General features: G+C 40.5%; 1 protein-coding gene across 1 annotated transcript; it reads right to left on the bottom strand.

Annotated features, from left to right (window-relative positions):
• Positions 1 to 1,261: 1,261 nt before the first annotated feature.
• On the bottom strand, positions 1,262 to 10,171 carry LOC115675087 (DDT domain-containing protein PTM-like). Its single transcript, XM_030597706.2, has 10 exons — positions 10,032 to 10,171; positions 8,878 to 9,877; positions 7,625 to 8,338; positions 6,085 to 7,333; positions 4,940 to 5,225; positions 4,703 to 4,827; positions 4,085 to 4,545; positions 3,947 to 3,975; positions 2,755 to 3,222; positions 1,262 to 2,650 (listed from the first exon to the last, which is right to left on the bottom strand). The coding sequence occupies exons 2-10, from the start codon at positions 9,702 to 9,704 to the stop codon at positions 1,707 to 1,709; spliced, it is 5,103 nt and encodes a 1,700-aa protein (XP_030453566.1). The 5' UTR covers positions 9,705 to 9,877; positions 10,032 to 10,171; the 3' UTR covers positions 1,262 to 1,706.
• Between the last annotated feature and the right edge of the window lie 5,643 nt (positions 10,172 to 15,814).

Raw genomic sequence — 15,814 nt, 5'->3', positions numbered from 1 at the left:
CAATAATTTATGTTCGAATATAGTTCTCTATTTCTATTTCATGGACGAGTCATTGAGCAAGAGAATGTGTTTTGGTAACGGCAAAAAAATTTTATTCTCGGAATAGAAAAAAATAGAAATGCCTTTGGTACGACCTAAAAATTTCTATAAACTATACTTTTGTAAGGACTTAACCAATCGAGATATTTTAAGATGACCACAGAAAATTCAATCTTTTGTCTTTACAATAAACATATGCATAAGACCTTTTGGGCTTTTTTAGCTGCAAGAAGAGTAAACGTTGCCTTGGTGCGTTTATTTGCACAAACTCATCAATCCTTCAAGCAAATGATATTAGAAATCCCTAGAGCACAGGCTTATTCGACTTTATGAACACAAGACAAACGGTAATAGCATTAACCGATTCCAATTAGTGAAGTCCATACGTAGGTCATAAACTACAGCATATGTCTTCAATAACTTGATTTATCTACTGAATGTTATTGAAGAAGACAATTTCTTTGGTTTTTTAAGCACTTCAACATTCACGTCCCAGTTATAGTTGACTATATAAAGTTTTTGAAAGAGGAAGATGGAATTGGAATCCAAAACTCGTGTTTTTTAAATATAAAAAAATATATCATTATACGATTAACAAAGAGCTAAAATCAAAATATATTATGACATAGAATTGAATGACCTTAATACGATTAACAAAAATGTTGCCGAGTATTTAAAAACAACATTACAAAAGTCGAAAATGCAAACATATTATCATCCATGGCCATTTTATTTGCAATATTTTTCCTAAACATGTTTATCTCAATTGCCTCCCCATGCAATGCATGATCTACAACCTCAACTTGTTTAAGGATTTAGGATTTACATTGAGTTTGTGTTGATTGTGTAAAGGCGAGCTAAGCTTGTTTCTCTAATATAACCTTCTCTTTTTGGTTCCAAAGAACAACAAAGTAAATTTTTTTTACTTCTTGTTTCTGTTCCAAATCTATTCCCTGATCACATGATCTATTCCAAGAAATAGAGTACACAAATAAATTTCTATTTTTCGTCTGCTCTGAGGAACAAAAAAATAGAAAAATAAACCAATTACCAAACAGGCCCTAACTTGCTCCTTTACTTGCCAAGAGTTGAAATATAAAGGGGTTACATTGAACTCTCTCTCTCTCTCTCTCTCTCGGTAGGTCATTTTTCTTCGAGAAATCTTTCGGTATTGAATTAAAGGTGACCCAATATGATTCTCACTGAAGCCAAGACTTCGAGATAATCAAATAGCTATCACTAACTTTATACAATCATTTTAAAATCAGATAAGCACGACAAAAACCTAGCTTATCTTCTTCAAGGATGATATAAAATGTGGTTCCTTTTTCCCCAGAACCAAAAGAATCCGAGTCCTCCAAAACTCATGGAACCAAATAATTCAGAGTCAAAAACATCGCAGCTGGTACCGGAAGGAGCTACTCTCAGCTAGTCATCGGCATCATCGATGGAGGCACAAGCAGCTACCTGGTCGTCTCTGCCTCTTCTGGATGATCACCATCCGGCTCTTCTGGCCGATCACCAATGCGACAACATCTCTAGAAACAAGATTTGATTTGACTGAACCTGCCATGTAATCTCTGCCGCCTCCTCTCCATTTCGCTAGCGGTGGTCTCAATTTACAGTAAAAACATTTTCTCTTAAGAAGCGACTGAAGCCAAGAGCTCCTACCTCCATTCCCGGCAATCTCCACACTTCCAGTCACCTTCCCCAGATTCCATCCCACCCCAAGGAGAACAACCGCTATGCACACACAACCCACAAAACTGGCAACAGAGATCAGGAGTAGGATCTGAGCATGTACATATCCGACAGGGGACAGCAACGCCAGACATTTCGGAACTAGTCTGCCCAACTCCATTATCAGAGGGGACCTCTCCAAAGTCCTCCGCAACGCCACCCTGCAAAGCTGCAGAAGCTGCATTATCCCATTTCCCCGACACTTCCTCAATTGTATGAGCTTCATCAAACTGATCACCATCATCAGAAGCCAACAACTCCGTAAAAGAGAAGTAAGTCTGCGGTTCAAACTCCATATCACCGTAGTCAAAACTTTCATAATCAATAAGAAACTCCCCATCAAGGCCATTGCTGGGAATATCCCACGCTGCTGCTGGAGTCGTTGCATCCCCAATCTGATCCATGGGAATATTTATTTCCATTGAAGTTGAGGATTCTGAATAAAAGTAATTGTTCTCCAAAAGGCCATCTGCATCTCCGTCTCGCTTTACATGCCTTCTAACAGGAAGTTTCTGCAGTGCCGGCCCTGGCGCACTCACCTGGCCAAAATCCACCTCCCAATTGTCGTCGGCAATCTGATGCACTCTTGAGGTAGACTGAAGAAGAGGATCCTCCTCTTGTATTTCCATCTCCTCAGGAGGGAACATTGGAGTTGTGGGTTCACATTCTCTCGATTCAGATGTATTTCCCAAATCAGACTCCGATTCTTGCTTTATAGCTGAAGATTGCTGCTTTTTAACTGTTCGCTTCTTGCCTTTGTCATCATAAGGACACTCGGGTGATCTTATTCTACGACACTTGCAACACTTAAAACCCACCACATCAAATATTCTCGACTCCATAAGTTCAACAGCATCAGCATGAAACCAATCTGCAAATGATTGTATATCATCAACATTAAAAGATTTCTGGCAAATACACACTAACAAAGGTCCAGGGAAAAAAATAGCCCTGAATATTAAAAAATATGCTTACGGGTGCAATTTTGGCATCGAATGTACATCAGTTCAGAATTATATGGCTTCCCACAAAGATGGCATACAGGTCCGGACCACCGCAAATCTGCACCTCCCCTCAAAAGAATGTTATTAACCCTGAACTCTGACCCTGTATCATCACAGATCTTCTTCCTCCATATAACACCCCAAGTAGGGAGCTTAGCTCGGGATTTCGTCGCCAAACTAGATCCTGAAGTGCCATGCTTTATCTCCTGACCGTTATTAATAGCTCTGGCAGATGCAAATGGTTGACTGTACCCCTTAACTTTAGGAAGTCTGATGATTGTCCCATTGGCATGATTTTCGCGGGTTTGTAAAAGCAATGGACTGGTTGGAGATTCCGTGCTTTCCTTCCTCGAAAAAGCTTTGGCATTGAAGCACTGCCTGCAACTGAACCCATTTGCCATAATTCTTGAACCTACGATACATTGCTCGTGACAATAACCTGACCAATATATTGCAGGAGATGAATCAGCAGTAAGGAAATATCTGAACACCTCCTTGTAAAATCTCAGTCACTAAAAGCTCAGAACTAATGGCTCAATAATTTTTTTAATGTCTACATAGGCAAGAAAGGCTATAGTTGGCAGAACAAATTTAAGGGAACAATTTGCAGAATGGACACATCTTCCCCCTGTTTATCCTACCTACTACAACTGAAAAGCAATTATCTAAGGACTCTGCAATTACATACCAAGCCTACTCTATTCTTAAAGGTAAAATCGCCATCTTGTTCCCAAAACAGGATGATAATTTGACTGAGCCATAAGATCAATAAGAGCATCAACCAAAACTGATGGGTGATATTCACAAGAATATTTAACACATCAAACACCTTCCCAACTTGTGAGCAAAAGAAATCCCTTCAAAATACTTCATTCGGCAAATACTCTGACCAAGAAAATAATTTTCAAAAGTCTTGTCACATTACTTATAGTTGCTAAAATAGGAGCTTCAAGGGCAAATCATAACTGAAAAGAATAAGCCTATTTAAAATAACCCTCATGGACCTTCTGTAGTACAAAGAGAAAAACGAAAGGTTTAACATGGTTTTTTTCTCATTTTTCTGAGCAGAGGAAGCTGGAGGCAAATACACCAATTCAATAGGCATAATTTGGTTTCTCAATAAATAAAAAGCATGCAAATGAAGTTGCTACAAATAGGCATACCTCGACATGAGCTGCATTTGACTGCATTCCTGAAATTCAGGGCAGAAAAAAAAATAAGCCAAGCGCAGGATCAAAGTTACTATGAAAACAAGTTTCTATAGACATGGACAATTGAGATTAAGCAATAAAGCCATCTACCTGAGCAGAACATCCCGTTGACATGAACTGCAAGAGAACTTATCCACATTATCCCTCCTATACACAAGATAGGAGAATATGTCGATGCGAACAGCTTTTAACTGCACTCTTTGGATATGCGAAAACAGACGCATCTTCTCTGAAGGCATAGGCAACCTATCAACACCTTCTTCATACTCTTTGATTAAATATAGAGGAATGTGTGCTTCTGAAAACCAGTACTTCTCCTTTCCTCCTTGACTTTGTTCTATGTCAATGATACTCTTCATGACACGGGATGGAAGGTGCTTTTGAATCCCAAAATCAACAGCATACAATACCTTGCGTTCCAAATTTTTCTTATCACATATCAATGCATTTCTGAAAACAGAAGATTCCAACTCTGGACCTTTTGCATCCTGAGGGCTCTGTTCTGGCCGTACCAGATCATTCCACCTCAAATAAGAATCCAGATATCTAACCTGATGCAAGTAAATATATTCATAACTCATAAGAGGTTAATACATAGAATTACTTCACTGTACATAATAACCTTAAAGTAAGTGCAACTTGCTTAATAGAAGTACAGAGACTCAGAGACAAGAATGCAGATATACACGGCAGACAATTACCACAGACCTGAAGAGCAAGCTGCGAAGCATTTTTACTCGTTTCAACAGCAGCTCTCCATGCTAATTGCCTGCTTCTTCTAGGAATCTCAGAACCATAATAATAGTGAACACCGGGAATCTTTCTTGAGCCCCCTAAAAGACCACAAAAAAAGAATATTCAGGATCCTACGTGACTCGGAGAAAATCTAATGTGGAAGTTAAAAGATAGCTTAAAATGAGGAAGATAATGGCACACTCAAAGTACCTTGGCGAGCAGCTCTTTTTACCAATGACCGCGGCAAAATTGCTTTGTGCATTAAAAGCTTTGATACTTTCCCTCCTCGCCACCAACTGAAACTCTTATCCAGACCATCATCAGATGCAACATCAGATACAGCAGCATTTTTCCTCCGTCTACCACCAGGACCGCGCTTCTGTGCCGTATCAACAGTGGACGAGACACTTTGAGTAACAGAAGCCTCCATCAAACAATCATCCACTGGCTTAATCCAGTCACTAGACAGCGCAATTGGGCTAATGTGCTCCTCAAGCTGCCGGTGGAAATCATTATCAAATTAATAAATCCATTCTTATGTGTGCACAATGCACCAAACTCAACAATGAAGCACAATTGATTACAAATTCAAGAGGGTAGTTTAGGCCAGTTTTATAATCTCTTCACTAGATTTCAAACGCAGAATTTCCTCAGATTCTGAACAAGAGGCAACTGCTAAGAACAGACTAGAAGGTTTAAAACTTAGATACAGATGGTGTTAATTTTGACCATGTAAAGATCAGCATACTAGAAAGGGCAGGCATTAAGTGAGGATTTAAAAGAGAGAATTATTTTCCACTAAAGCATTAATGCCAGTAAAGTGATTTGAAACTAATAATGATCGCTTGAATATGTGAACATACATTTTCACCATATAATGAAGGATTTGAAGAAAATCCAGCAAATCGAAAATTGGAAGTTCTTCTAATGGTTTATACTTACATACATCAAAAGCATTGCACAGGTCTAATTGCTTTAGCGCTGTCTTATAATTCTTTCTTCGCATGATATGTAGGAAAGGAACATTACAATGTACAAATTATAAGCTTGTTTCAAACTATTTTTTAAAAAAGAAATTCTTTCAAACTATAAAAGTTATTGTCTCTGAGTTGTTTTGGCCCTTTTTTTTCTTTGTGGTTTACTTGTTAACTAACTTGAATGAAAAGAACTCGATTTGTCAGAGGCACCTATCATTGTTACACCAGCTTGACATTATTGAATATTAAATGCCTAGTGTTGCCTAGAGCTAAAGAATTCAGTCAAAGGCTCATTACAAAATCTCATTTGGTCCAAGACAATTACTTTTTTCATATAAAAATAGCCGGCACCAAGAATAATGAGCATGCAAAACTTACCTCAAGCAAGAGAGCTTTCACTGCTATGCAATCTGCAGCCTCCACTACTCGTTCACACCATTCTTTTCTTTGAGTCCCACCAAGAAATGGACCAACGATAAGACCTCGAAAACTCTCCTCTATCAATAAAATATATATTGCTATGCTAGAAAGACTCCCTTGACCATTCTTAGTGGGTGGTAGACCACTGAGAATCTTGGTTGTACTTTTAGTGGCCAGCAGGGCTGCTGCATTTAGCATACATCCTCTCCTGCTGATAACTTGAGCCTTACAAGTATAGCACCAACCACACCTCTCTCTTGGCACCTCTCCAAGTTTCTTCTCAGAGATTGGCCAAAAAAATCGCGGGCTAGCTGATATAAAAGCTTTCATTTGATGGGAGTTAGCAGATGTGAGCTTTTTAGAACTTCCAGAAACATGAACCTCTGAAATCTGGCCTTCCTCAGCTGAAAGAGTTGCCAGATTAGCAGCGGCAGTAGCAGCAGTACATCCATGGATATAATTATTTATGTATGCCTGAGGTCTAAAAAGGGCACCAGTGTACATGCAATCATCCCCCACATTTCGTGCACCTCCTCCAACTCCGACACTATAACAATGTTTATTCTGGTAAGACTTAACATTGGGTAAACCAATACCATCTGGATGTCCATTGCAACTGCCACTGCTGTTCTTAGAGGTGCACATAACATAGTTGGATGCGCTTGATCTGTCAACAGAAACTTGGTGACTGATGTCAGATGGATCAGCTTGCTGAGTAACTGAACCAGAAGATGACGCGGAATCCACTTTGATATGCTCTAGTAGCTTCAAATCAACAGGAGGTCCATTTTTCACCATATTTGAGTTACTACTTATATGATGACCAGCTATTTCACAGTGTGTCGTTTCATTCGCAATTGTCTGGACTGATGATGTTGCAATAGTAACGGCAGCACCTCCACTTACACCACTCACATTCTCAATTCCAGTAGCACCTAAAATCTTCTGTCCTCCGTCATCAGAAGAAACGAATGGTTGAGAAGAAATCTTTATGTCGTTGTCATTCACCTGCTTTCTTTGCACTTCATTCACTTGAGGGAGAGAAAAAATATTATCTGGTATATTCCAGTACTGTATGATTCCCTTGCATATCTCCAAATATAAAGTCGTATGCTGCACAGAGGAGTTGATAGCTTCCAGCACTTTCACAATGTCTTTCTGGTTGTAGTATCTAAGGCACAACTTGTCGGACATAGACGCTTTCAGCCTACAGAAAGCATTGGGCATTGTTTAATAGAATAAATAGATAATTGGGAAGTACTTACAAATAGAAAAAGTAGGAAGATAGCTCGCTAAACAGTAAATTTCAAGACCAAACCAAACAGATTCTAGCAAAACTTTAAAATTGGTAAGCAAATACGGCAAAGAAGTGAAGGGGACATCTTTTGGCAAGACAAAAGGAGAAGGTAAAGGAAAAGAAGCCAGTTCACAACATTTCACAATCAAAATCTGAATCGAGAAACAAAAGATAGACTTATGCAGGTAGAGGAAAACATACACCAGTAGGTAATTGCAAGTACCCAAGTAAACTTGCTCGTATGGATCAATCCCAAACATTTTTGCTCCAACAAGAGATGTCCCTGCAGTAATTGAGGGTCCAATCCTATCAATCGTGCACTCTGGGCAATACCATGATCCTTCTGGTATATGCATCTTAACCAAGCCAATACATCTTGCATGGTATGCTGATGGACAGCCGTCACAACACAGCAAGGTCCCATCCATTCCACAGAGCCGACACTCATCCCCATTTCCATCCCCACCAAGATTTGCAGCATCAGCAACAACTTGAACACCTTCTGAACCATTGGCCTTACAATTTGAATTAGTCTGCGGTTTCATCTCGTAACTTGCTGCGATGGCTCCTGCAGCTTCTCGGTTCAGAAAAGAAGTTGTTTTGCAATATCGCGAATGGACCATTCTCATACCATTCTGGGATATATTACTTGCAGCCCCATCCAAGTCAATTCCAACTTCTGACTCTTCACGCATGTCCATCTCAGCTCTCAGATCTGCACACTCCAAGGCATGGTCGCACAGAATTTGAAGAATCAACAGCTTCTTACCAACAGATAAGGAGTAATAATCCCTGTGCAAAACATCCTCAGAGAAACCTTTCCACTCCTGCCCTCTCGCATGACCCATCACAGTTAAATAATGGAGCACATAAATGGGCCACGTCAAAGTATCCAGCAAGTCCCAATCAATGCATCTGCAAATTATGCGATAAAAGCATTCGAAGAAAAATTTTGCTAAGAGAAAGCACAAAAAGAGAAAAACTCAAAAAGAAATATGACTAAATTATAGCATTTTTCATATCTGCAGTACAAGTCGCACAACACATGAGTAACTGAGAAGCTCTTCTGAATATAGTAAAATCAGCTGACATGTGTACTTATAAGTTGAAAACAAGCTGGCTAAAGCGAATTATGTGCTAACAAGCCCAGGCTCTTCAATCAGTAATGGATGGAACGTGATTATCTAAGTGAATCAGCCACAAATAAAAAAAAATTCTAGCTCCTAGAAATCAGTGACATGTAAGCAATGTGTGTGCGGACAGTCATGGAAGCTTGTCTATCTTTTTAATTTGGGTTCAACACTTCAGTATGTGAAATTCGCAAAGGGATAAATGTCGAACAGTGGGAGAGATCATCTCCACAAGAGACATGTTCAGGTAATGCAGCCGTCTAAGTGAAAAGGAGGCCACTTATCGCCTCAAGGTAAATAAAAGGTGCAAAGCAAAGTGAGTACCTCAGACATTTCGAAGCAAGCTCTGAACCATCGGAAGAGACAATTTCCAGATGAAGCCTTAATGAACGCATCAGTGCGACATGGATGGCATCCAACAATGAATTTGGAAGCGAACAATTTAGCGCTCCGACAAAATCATCCAATCCAAAGGGACACAAATAAAGTGCGACACTAAACGACCTCAAGAAGCCATATACAGACAGCAGATGAGAAACGTACTCCTCTGCAATGCCTATGGATCCAGAGGATGGTGGCAATTGCGGAGCTGGGGGTATTGCCGGCGCCTCAGCCTCCAAACCCGAACCTCCATCCTCACCATACTCACAGGAGTCAGTTGATGAATCGGCGTGGCCATCACCTTCAACATCAACTCGACCCTCGTTATCCTCATGAACCGGGACACTGCTCAATTCACTCAGCGAAGATGCTTCGGCATCACCCACCCGATTCTTCTCAGGAACACCTGAAGGTTTTGCACTGGCATCAGCTATCATTTTATCCAATTTCTTTCTCCTTCTACTCAATTCCTCAGCGAAGCTATCGTCATCTATTATAATTCGACGGAGCTCACCGCTCTCCAGATCCTCTCGATCGCCATCCTCGTACTCAATCCTGTACAAGCCAGTATCGTAATACACTACTTTTCCAAGAAACTTTTTCCCATGGAATTCCTTCAACACGTATCTGCCCACCATCGCCATCGGCCTCACGCTCAGCGCCCGTTTCTTAGGATCCGAACCGCCTCCCACGCCGGCGGTCGCATTCTCCTCGTCCGGCAAGGGCCGTTTCCTAGGCCGGCCCCTCTTCCTAGGCAGCGCCGGATCCATCGATCAATCCCACCGACTTTCAGATCCTAAACGTCCCCCACACCTTCGGATTTGCGGATTTCAGCAAAGCTCGAACGCGACGGCGACGCTTCCTCCGAACCGAACAGGAAATTAGGGTTTGCGCGCGTCCAGGGACGGAAGACGAACCGCGAATCGCCTCGCGCGGATAGCCGCTGCTTCGCCGAGCATATGCCGCCGGGGGAGGGGGAGGGGGAGGCGGGAAAAACAATGGAGGATTGCGCGCGCGCGGGGGACGTCCGTCGTCAAGCGCGACTATCGAAGAAGGATCGACGGCAATGGAAGGAGACGGAGAAGAGAGGGGCGTACCGTCTGGCGAGGGATGGTAACCGCCATGGAAGCATGGGGCTCGGACGAGAGAGGAAAGCCCTAACGAGGAGAGAGACGAGGATGGGCTGCTCTTCTCCTCCCCGTCACCATCTTTTTCTTCTTTTCTCTTCCCTCCTCGCGCTCGCTATTCTGCGGGGGAGCTCAAGTTACCGCACGTTCTTACGTGTCTCTCTTTGGGATACGCACGCGCCCCTTGACTCGTCGTCAATCCCAGGCGAGATTTCGGATTTCGACTCGCTGAGTTAACTCGGTTCGTTTCTTTTATTATTAAAAAAAAACACTTCAACGCAAAAAATGAAGAATGAAGAGAGAGAGAGAGAGAGAGAGAGAGAGAGAGAGAAATAGGAGGAAGAGGGACCAACGCGCGCTTTCTTTAGAAATTCAAAAAAATGAACTCGGGTCAATTTTATTTTTTTTTCGGATTAACGGTTGGAGAGATGTTGGATTATTTAGCATGAAGAGAGAGGAAGGAATAAATTGATATTCATTTGCCGGTCCCCGAAAAATGGGAATTAAGCCGTTGTTTGGCATTGCATTTACTCCTAGTTTTTATTGGTACCGGAAATTTATTCAGTGTCGAATGCCTCGATTTTCTCGAAATGTAAAAGGTATCAAAGGTTATATTTATTTCGCGAAAAATGAACGATTCAAAAGATATTTTTCCAAAAAAACGATAGCCCGTGTCGGTTGAAAGAATTAGTAACACGAGAAACACTTAGTGGAAGGGCCAATGGATGGGACTGTGATTGAATATGTCGGTATTTTGAATTATTCGAAATATTTCAAGAATTTTAGCGAAAGTCAATTTGCAAAAAGTCTGAGAGTTGAAAATTAGAAATTTCCTCGATGGATCCCGATCCATTGCATATTAGATCCAACATAATTAATAGGGGTGAGCGAAAGAATCGGACTGAACCGACCGATTCTTGATTCCTAAAATTTAGAACCGGTGAATATCGGTCTTATTCCCGATTTTAAGTGTGGACCTACCCTTCTGGACTGCACCGACTTTTTTAATTCCTATTATTTCATATTTCAAAAACATTAATTCCCATTCTTTTCTCGCTTGGACTCACTCACGCACGCTCGTTGCCCATGCCTCCCACTTTCACTTCTCTCGATCTTAGTCATGCAATGCTTGCACCTCCCTCGCGGCTCAACGCCTCTCGTACTTGGTTCTTGATGATCACTATAGCTTTATTCGTGGAGACAATCATCATGTTTATCGCAAATTTTATTCGTGGAGATGACCATCGTGCCGTGTTTATGCAACGACACTTACAATCTTGTAGCGAATAGAAAAAACAAAGGAAGTATGGCCAGTTCGAGAACCCACCCGGGAATCGAAACGGATTGGTCGGTCCGATTCCCGCCTAGGTCCATGATCAGGTGGGTCGTTCTCGGTTCCAGGATGGCTGGCAACCGGTCTATCCTGAAACCGATCGCCTCGAGTAATTAACGTGTCCCGTGAACTAATATTTCGCCTTTGCGTGCCCAAGTTTCGATATGCATGTGCAATTCTTCAGCCAGGCTTCGCTCATTGGATTAAGTCGGTATCATCAATTTACATTACTTAAACATGTAATATTACGGTCGCTAGGAACATATTTTTCTTTCTTTTCTTTTTCTATTTGGGTTTTCAAACGAGCAAGGCCTCAAATCAATAATACAAGAATTAGTGGCTAACGTACTAAGGACTCCCGAAAGAAAAAAAAAGAATGGAGAGTTGACGAAGGTCGGAAAACGCGGGAAACCGAACGAGTCAACTCAGTGTACCCCTTCGCCGCTCGTGTAAAAATTCTTTTTCTTCCCACTCGAATCGGTTGAGTGCGCGCGGGCTTTCTTCCTCTCTTTTTTTTTTTTTTTGTTTTTTTTGTTCTTATTGTGCCCTTTAAAATGAAACAGCGAAATCGCAAAATTGGCGGGAACGCGTCCGGCTTCGATATCGTTACCCGCCAAATTTCCTGAACGTTTCTTTTTTTTTTCTCTTTTTTTTTTTTTGGCAAACCCCCACGGGAGCCCCTTTTTTATTTGCTAGAAATTAAACTTTATATTGCAAACAAAGCAATTACAAAAAGGAAGCATTACCTACATTAGAGCGAAATATAAAAGAAGACTCTACTAGTACAATATTTTTAACTCTAGCAGGGAGATCATGGTAAAGAAAAGAGGATTTGGTGCCTATATGATTGGAGGCCCAATTTGCAAGTGCATGAGCAGCTCCATTCTTGGATCTACGGGTCCAGTCCAAGCTCCAATCTGAATTATGCTGAAATTGAAAGCGAGAATCTGCAACGAAAGGTTGAATACTCCAAGGGAGCCCCTTTCGTCTTTGGAACAACGCAAAATTGCTGATTTCGGTGCGCCCGGTCGCTTGATTTGGCTATTTGGGGTTGGGGCCTTCTGTGGAAAAAATTGAACAGTCGAGGAAATTGAAATTGCCTCGTTGATTTGGCAGAAATTCGCAATGGAAAGAGAATTTTCTTTCTTTTTTATTTTTATTTGATCGATTGCTCCGAGGTTTGAAACTTAATTGTATTCCTTGTTCGAGTTCGGGACTTTCGATCCGGACTTTTCCTCATCTAGCTCGCATTGCTGTCTGCGTCGTGTCCGTGCATATGCAGGATATACGTATGCGGTAACCGCGCAAAAGAAGAAGGAAGGAAATGTACGGGTGCCAAGCGATTCGACACATGACTCCATTTCGATTGATTGCATCTAGTAGCACGAATCGCGTCCTAGTTCCACCGCGAAATAAAGACTGACAAATTGATAAGTCACGGCCATTTTCGCGTGGTCGTTGATGATGCTCGATCATCCGAAGTGATCTTTCAATTTCTCTTAGGCAGCACTCGGATTGCTTCTGTGCATCTGAGTTGAGCTGCAGGTGCCATTGACTGAAATTGGCCATTTTGCGTAAGTAATTGCTATTAAATGGAGTTTGGTTTGATTAAGGATTAGAGTTGACAATCAATGGAAACATCAGTTCCTGACACTATATTATTATTCGGCGCCCGAACTGGCTTGGGAACTAAGCTATGGAGTCATCATCGTCGATGTTGAATGAAGTTACTATATATTATCACGGGGCAACACTTGAGATCGTGATCGTGCAACGCTTAGGCTTGGAATGGCTCATTCACCCCGCTTGCTCATTTGGCCGACCTGGATCGTAAAGAGAGAATGTTTGAGAGAGTGCGCTCTTCTATGGATTGTTGAATTACAGGGAGGGACCTCTCTATATACTTAAGAAACTTTAATTGCAATCGCAAATCTCTCATTGAAAAGCCTGATTCAAACCGACGATTTTGGGGCAAAATTAATATCTAAATCTTGCAATGGAGAGAACAATAAGCAGAAGCGGTTCAAGTTCATGTCGACAAAGCAAGGACGAAGGCGAGAATAAGCAGAACGCTTGCCGATTTGACACCGAGTCCTAATTTTTTCCCTCCAACCACCGAGTCCTAATTTTTCCCTCTAACCCCGAGCCAAACCCTAATTTTTTCTCGCATCAATCGAGTAAGTGAACGAGAGAGGATGACGCAAATTGAGTGAGCGAGAGATGGTGTGCGAGCGAGTGAGCAATGGAGTACAAACAGTGAACGATAGATAGACAGAGTCAAAGTCAACAAAGATATTTGTTTATTTGAGAGAGTTTTTTAGGTGCGACGTCGTTTAGGTATGGGATGGCCAAGCTCATCGTCCACTTGCTTTTTCAATAAAAAAGCCACGCTTGATTTAAAATTTTATTTAAAAAAGCCACATATGACTTTTTGCCGGAATATATTATCAAAGGCACTTAAGTGATCATACTAAAGTAATTCGGCGAAAAGTTCTTACACTAAAGTAAGTAATGTACCAAAGTTATGACATTTCTAATTTCATTTTCTTATTGAATGGGGCATGCTCGTTCTGCTCGCCACGGTCCCAAATCAAACGCCAATTAGGGTTCATTGACCGATTAAGATTCTCCATTTTCAGTAGCACTTATTGTAGCTAGCAATATAACATAGAAGGGGATGAATATGTGATTTTACAAAAACTTGATAATATAATGCGGAAGTAGGACAATCAAGTTGAATTTTATCAAAGTCGAGTGAAGGTAAAGCTGAATATTGATGGTGATATGATGATAATCAAGGTGTGGAAAGTTCTATTAAAATAAAGAGATAGAGTTTGAGAGATAGAAGAAATTGCACAAATAATTTATAGTGGTTTGACTTGATGTAAGCCCACATCTACTTTTCCACACTAATAGCCTACTTGCTAGATTTCACTAGAAATATTTTTAAAATCCAAGAAGATTTCTAGTTGAAATCCACACTAATAACCACTTATACCCAACTACTTCTCCCTGAAGTTGGTGCTACTTATACCCAAGCTGATAGGATTCACTATCTTACACCTAAACACGAAGTATAACATTGCTAACACTTTTCAAAAAGTTTACAATTTACAGCTCACGAGAGACAAGTGCATATAATCGAAGTTCTCTTGCACTTTGGAATTTTTTATTCTAGACCTCTCTTTTCACTTCAGTACTTTGGTCTCCTTTTATATTCCACTACTTCTAATATGCTCATTGGACAGTTTTTAGAGGATCACTCTCCAATCAACTTGTTGAAAGATAAGATCAAAACCCTTGTTAATTTGGTTGCCCATAGTAGCAAATATTCAATTTCCATAGGTGGAATTCTTCGATAATGGAAAGTAGATTGTCTTTGAAATGATTGCCAATCAATCAAGATGTTTTGCACAAAGAATGTCGTTGCAAAACTATATTTAATATCGAAGGTTAATCATTTCTTTCTAAATAGGAAATCCAGCCAGATCACTAATTGTGATGATTAAAGCTTGCGTCTGAATATATTTCAATGTGTATGAATGTGTGAGTAGATTTATGATTATATCCGGTTTTAGTACAGAATCTGAAGATATCAAGAGTCTACTAATATTATGATGATATTCAACTTTATCATAGAGTCCGAACACATGTCAATATTTGCATATGAGTTTTGCTCGTATCCATGTTATAACTGGCTTTTAATGATGTCCAAGTCCAGTTGTCTGGTGATATTTAAGTCTAGTTGTCTGGTGACGTCCAAGTCTATCGACAATTGTGGATCTACCTCACCGTTACCTATCCATGGTACTTTCAAACTTTACCGAATTCCCCTTTCAAGGTTTGTTTAGGATATTTCCAGTTTGTAAACACCTCTACACCCAATGCCTTATTCACCTTATTAAGACATCATATGCATAACGATTCGTGGATTACCTGGTAACTCAACCATTAAACTCGTCAGTAGCCTTTGATTATTTTGTCATTTTCAAAACATCATAAAAGATTTTCCCAACAATACCTACGTTTGTTTAATTCGGGGTTGGAAGAAGCCAACCTTGTTAAATGGGTTATTTACTTTGGGTGACAAGGATCATTAACGGTCATGTAGGGTAAAAGAATCAAGGGATAAGTACATTCAAAGTCCTAAAACTTATCACGAAAGTGCAATTGAGTTCTAAAACTTTCAAAAAGCGTAAACAAATTCAAAAACTTGTCACGAAAGTGCACTTGAATCATAAAACTTTAAAAAAGTGCAAACAAGTCCTAAAACTTGTCACGAAAGTGCAAACAAGTCCTAAAACACGTCACAAAAGTGTAAATAAGTCCTAAAACTTTCAAAAAGTACAATCAATGGAAGGACTTGATTGAACCAATTTGACAAGTTTTAGGATTTGTTTGCACTTTTGTGACAAGTTGT

Source organism: Syzygium oleosum, unplaced genomic scaffold, assembly GCF_021117445.2.
Source record: "Syzygium oleosum isolate NSW1041296 unplaced genomic scaffold, Sole_v2.1 Sole_v2.07, whole genome shotgun sequence".
Classification (NCBI taxonomy): domain Eukaryota; kingdom Viridiplantae; phylum Streptophyta; class Magnoliopsida; order Myrtales; family Myrtaceae; genus Syzygium; species Syzygium oleosum.
Note: the sequence above shows the minus strand (reverse complement) of the source record. Positions and strands in the feature narration are given on the sequence as shown.